This window comes from Tiliqua scincoides, unplaced genomic scaffold, assembly GCF_035046505.1.
Source record: "Tiliqua scincoides isolate rTilSci1 unplaced genomic scaffold, rTilSci1.hap2 HAP2_SCAFFOLD_75, whole genome shotgun sequence".
NCBI classification, from domain to species: domain Eukaryota; kingdom Metazoa; phylum Chordata; class Lepidosauria; order Squamata; family Scincidae; genus Tiliqua; species Tiliqua scincoides.
The window spans coordinates 3,003-7,446 of NW_027101656.1; the positions used below are offsets into that span (position 1 = coordinate 3,003).

At 45.9% G+C, this 4,444-nt stretch overlaps 1 protein-coding gene across 1 annotated transcript; it reads left to right on the forward strand.

Annotated features, from left to right (window-relative positions):
• Positions 1 to 674: 674 nt before the first annotated feature.
• Positions 675 to 1,619, forward strand: LOC136636056 (olfactory receptor 13G1-like). The gene has a single exon (XM_066611081.1). The coding sequence runs from the start codon at positions 675 to 677 to the stop codon at positions 1,617 to 1,619; it is 945 nt and encodes a 314-aa protein (XP_066467178.1).
• Positions 1,620 to 4,444: the final 2,825 nt, after the last annotated feature.

Below are 4,444 nucleotides of genomic sequence, written 5' to 3' on the forward strand. Positions count from 1 at the left end.
GGTGAATTTGCGCTGGTCAAGCTTGGCCAGCATAGGGGTCGAGGGGGTGTGGGGAGGACAAGAAAAAGGTGGGAGGGTGGCGTTCCAGGGTAGGTGGTGAGCGTTTCCAGGGGTAGGCAGGGAGTGGAAGGCAGGGCAAGGAACCAGCACTTGTGTCAGATCCTTACCCTGTTCCCAGGCAGCCCAGGTCAGTCCCAGTCTGCTCGGATTTGTGCCAAAAATTTCAGTGGCACAGATCCAAGTATCCCATTGGGGCTGCAGTGGCTCGCTCCAGTATAAGGGGAGAATCCTCCCCTTGTGTCGGGCTGAGCCACAAACTGCCTGAACCTTATACAGGATACAGTGCAGGCCCGCCAGCCTGCCTGTTCCAGTGCAAGATAGTATTGGACTGAATGAAGTGGAGACCCCAGGGAGTTGGGAAGAAGCAGCTCAAACCATAAGAAGCCCAGCTTATAACCTATGCATACCCTCCTTTCCTATAATTCTTCTGACCTTTGTTTTTATAAAAAAAAAAAAAAACCTGAAAACAAAACACAATTTTTATCATGGGGTCCTTTCGCCCTCATTGAGAAATCTTGCTAAATGGGAGCTAGTGAATATTCTCAACCAAATAATAACTGCAGTCTCTATGACTCAGGTTTGGCCTCGGGGGTAGTGCTATCAGAAGCACCTCAATGAAGACCCAATCGGCTGTTTCGGAGTTCATCCTGGTTGGGCTAAGCAGTGACCCTGAATGGCAAGGGCTTATCTTCTGGCTGTTCACCACCATCTATGCAGTAGCTTTGACTTTCAACCTCCTTCTCCTCATCACCATAAGCACCTGCAGGAAACTCCGCACCCCAATGTACTTCCTACTGGTCAACCTGTCTTTAGTGAATTTATTCTGCATATCCATTATGACTCCAAAAATGCTGCGGACGCAACTGGTCCACCACAGGGCTATCACTTTTCGGGGCTGCATCACACAAGTCTACCTTTTCATCTGGGCTTTGGGGACAGAGATAGTCCTTCTCTCCTTTATGGCTTTCGATCGATATGCAGCCATCTGTCACCCTTTGAGGTACACGGTCATCATGAGAAAAGAGGTGTGTGTGGCTATAAGTGTGGGAGTGTGGGTGGGTGGGATGGCCAATTCTGCCGTTCATACTGGTCTTGTGCATCAACTCTCCTTCTGTGACTCCAACATTGTGAACCATTTCTTTTGCAACCTGCCCCCTTTGCTCATGCTTTCTTGTTCAGAAACCAGTCTCAATGAAACCATGGTTTTTGTGTCTGATGTACTGATTGCAATAGGTAGCTGCGCACTGACACTGACATCCTATGGGTTTAGTCTAAGAACTATTTTTGGAATTCGTTCCACCGAAGGTAAGAAGAAAGCCTTTTCCACCTGTTCTTCCCACCTCCTCGTAGTCACCTTTTATTTTTCCACCATCATCTACACATTTACTAGGCCTGCTTCCATCTACTCTCTGGATGAAGACAAGATGATTTCTCTCCTATATTCAGTGGTACCCCCTGTGGTCAATCCAATCGTCTACTCTCTCAGAAACAGGGAGGTTAAAGAGGGTCTCAAGCAACTTGTCAGAAGAAATATGCTATTCCAAAGATTCTTATCTTAATTGTAGCTGCAGCAACATATAGAAGCATGGTATCCAAGGATTCACAGCAGTTGATTGTTGAACATGGTATGTAGTGCATACATTATTCAAATGGCAATGAGATAAATGCACTCAATGTATGAGTATAGATTGTATGAGTACGAATTTATGGTTATAAAAAACTTCCATATACTGGGCCTATGCACTTTACACCTACTGAGTCAAAAAATTAGTATAAATTTAGGTTTCTAGGGTACTTTTGACCATGCACGCTCTGACTACAATTCTCGTTCGTTTTCTACCCTAACCAGCTGAAAGTTTAAGCAGGGTTGGAAGTGAGAGGAATGTGGCATGAAGTGGGAGCAACCTAGAAGAAGAAATATGTGTCTCCAAAGCCTAAATGTGATTGTATCTACTACAGTGTGTATGAGTGCAGTCTTCAAATGTTTCTAAGAGTTCACTGGGCATAAGCAGAGTTAGGCAGGGGAGTCAGAAGCCTTCAGGATTTAGAATTCTCAAGAGAATATAGTATGTCGGCACTTATTATTATGCCACCAGAGTGCTGCCTTCTTATCCTCTCAGTGATGTGAATTAAATCATTTAACTTAGGGATGAATCCTACTGTCATCCTGCCCTGCCGGAACTTGGGTTCCGTCCAGCAGCACAGCTCACGTCCCAGCAGCGCAAAAGCCAGGCTGTTGTCACACATTTCTGGGCTGCTGGAGCAAATGGCAAGAGGTACAGCATGTGCTCCAGCAGCTTTGGGGAGCTCCACAGGTGCCAACAGGGGAGGGGAGGAGGAGGCTTGTGGCCATTCTGAGAAAGGTCGGGCAGGGGATGGGAAGCGGGCCAGAAAGTGAAGTTCTCAGCGGCTGTCATGCACACCAGATCCTATCCCTAATGTTTTGGTCTGTCCACTCCCTTTCTCTCCTCAGACGTACCCCAGCAAAATTTCTGGCATATGTTCACAGAGACCCATGGGCAATTGGTCAGCCTACCAGGGGGTAAGTAAAAAATACCTCCTGCAGGTAGTCCAATCTCCACCACCACCACCATCATCAAAGAATGCATATCTTCAATTATTTTCATTAAAGATGCACATTAAGATACCATGATGGAGATTTACAAGCAGGAGAAACGAAACAATGGGTCAGAAGGTGACTGCGCCATGCTCATCCCTGTCAGTTAATGCACTGGGATAGTTCAGACTTTAAAATATCTTCTGAACTCCCCAAAGAGCAGGAAAAGACACAAGAAGAAAGACAACGGAGAAGCTAAGTGCCACTATTCTTTTTCCTTACTAACTGCTCTCTGGTGTTCAGATCAGGTCTCAGTACTATTATGTAGCATTTGGGGAGGAAGATGCACCCCAACAATCCTAAACAAGAGGTCAAGATGGAGAAGACCTCCACGGCCACCATGTACTTCCCCTTGGTGCTCAGGTAGGTTGGGACAAAGGACACCCACACACTGCAAAATACCATCATACTGAAGGTGATCAGCTTGGCTTCATTGAACGTATCAGGCAGGTTTCGTGCCAGGAAGGCCACAGTGAAACTGACGATGGCCAGGAAGCCCATGTAGCCCAGCACTGAGTAAAACAGGATATCTGATCCTTCATTGCACTGCACTATGATCTGATCCGTCTGGGACTGCATGTCATATTCTAGGAAAGGCGGGCAGGTTGCCATCCATACAACACAGATGCCCACTTGAAAAAGGGATGAGACAACAATCACTTGCACTGCCAGCCTCTTCCCTACCCATCTCCTCATCCTGTTTCCTGGCTTGGTAGCCATAAAGGCCACAACCACAGTGACGGTTTTGCCCAACACACAAGACACTGCCAAAGAAAAGATGATCCCAAAGGTTGCTTGCCGGAGATGGCAAGTTATATTTCCTGGTTTGCCAATGAAGAGGAAGGAGCATAGAAAACCAAGCAGCAGAGAGGACAGCAGGGCACAGGTGATGTTGCAGTTGTTGGCCCTGACAATGGAGGTGTTCCGGTGCAGAATGAAGCTCCCCATCACCAGCATGGTGGTCAAGGAGAAGAAGAGGGCAAAGGAAGTAAAAACAGCTCCCAGGGGTTCTCCATAGGATAAGTATGTGATGCTTTTGGGGATGCATTGATCATGCTTCTCATTGGGGTATTGATCTTCTGGGCACTTCTCACATTGATCTGCATCTGAAATTCATAAGCAAGGTCTCCATATTTCCAAAATACACATTTTTTAATAAGATCTATCCTCATTGAAAAATATATAACTGTTTCTCTGCCAACTGCCAGTCTCCATGTGAGCTGGTATTAAGGATGCCAAATTTCATTTGCTTGTCAGTCAAAGTGCACACCTTCTTTTTATTTATTTATTATCTGGTCTCCCAACGAAGACGTAACTGGCAATAATGTCACTGCCAGTTGCTTCCGGTGGTACTTCAAGTAGGTGGACCATGTGAAGTGGTGCAGCAGAGGACAAACGTTGAGAAAATACTGCTTTAATACACTTTTTTAAGAAGTGATAGGACTAGACTACCAAAATATTAGGTATTTGGTGCCAGTGGGTAGCCTGCATACTTTGTCTTACCAATCTGTGTTGAAATCCTCCCTTCGGGACACTGTGCGCAATCATAGCAACAAATCTGTTTCCCCTGCAGGACAACCCTGCTGTATCCAATATGGCAGCTCTCGACACAGGTGGAAATGGGCAGCAGCTAAGAGAACCATAAAGAAGAATTATAGTAATGAAATAAGATGTTTTCTCCTCACTTCTATGTTCCTCAGGACAAGTCATAACAGGGGATCCAAGCAAATATTATCCACCTGCCTATCCCATTCAGTAAAGCAGTCT

Bases quoted from the DNA above. Each gene is read 5' to 3' on its own strand.
- LOC136636056 (XM_066611081.1), top strand. From the start codon at position 675: ATGAAGACCCAATCGGCTGTTTCGGAGTTCATCCTGGTTGGGCTAAGC.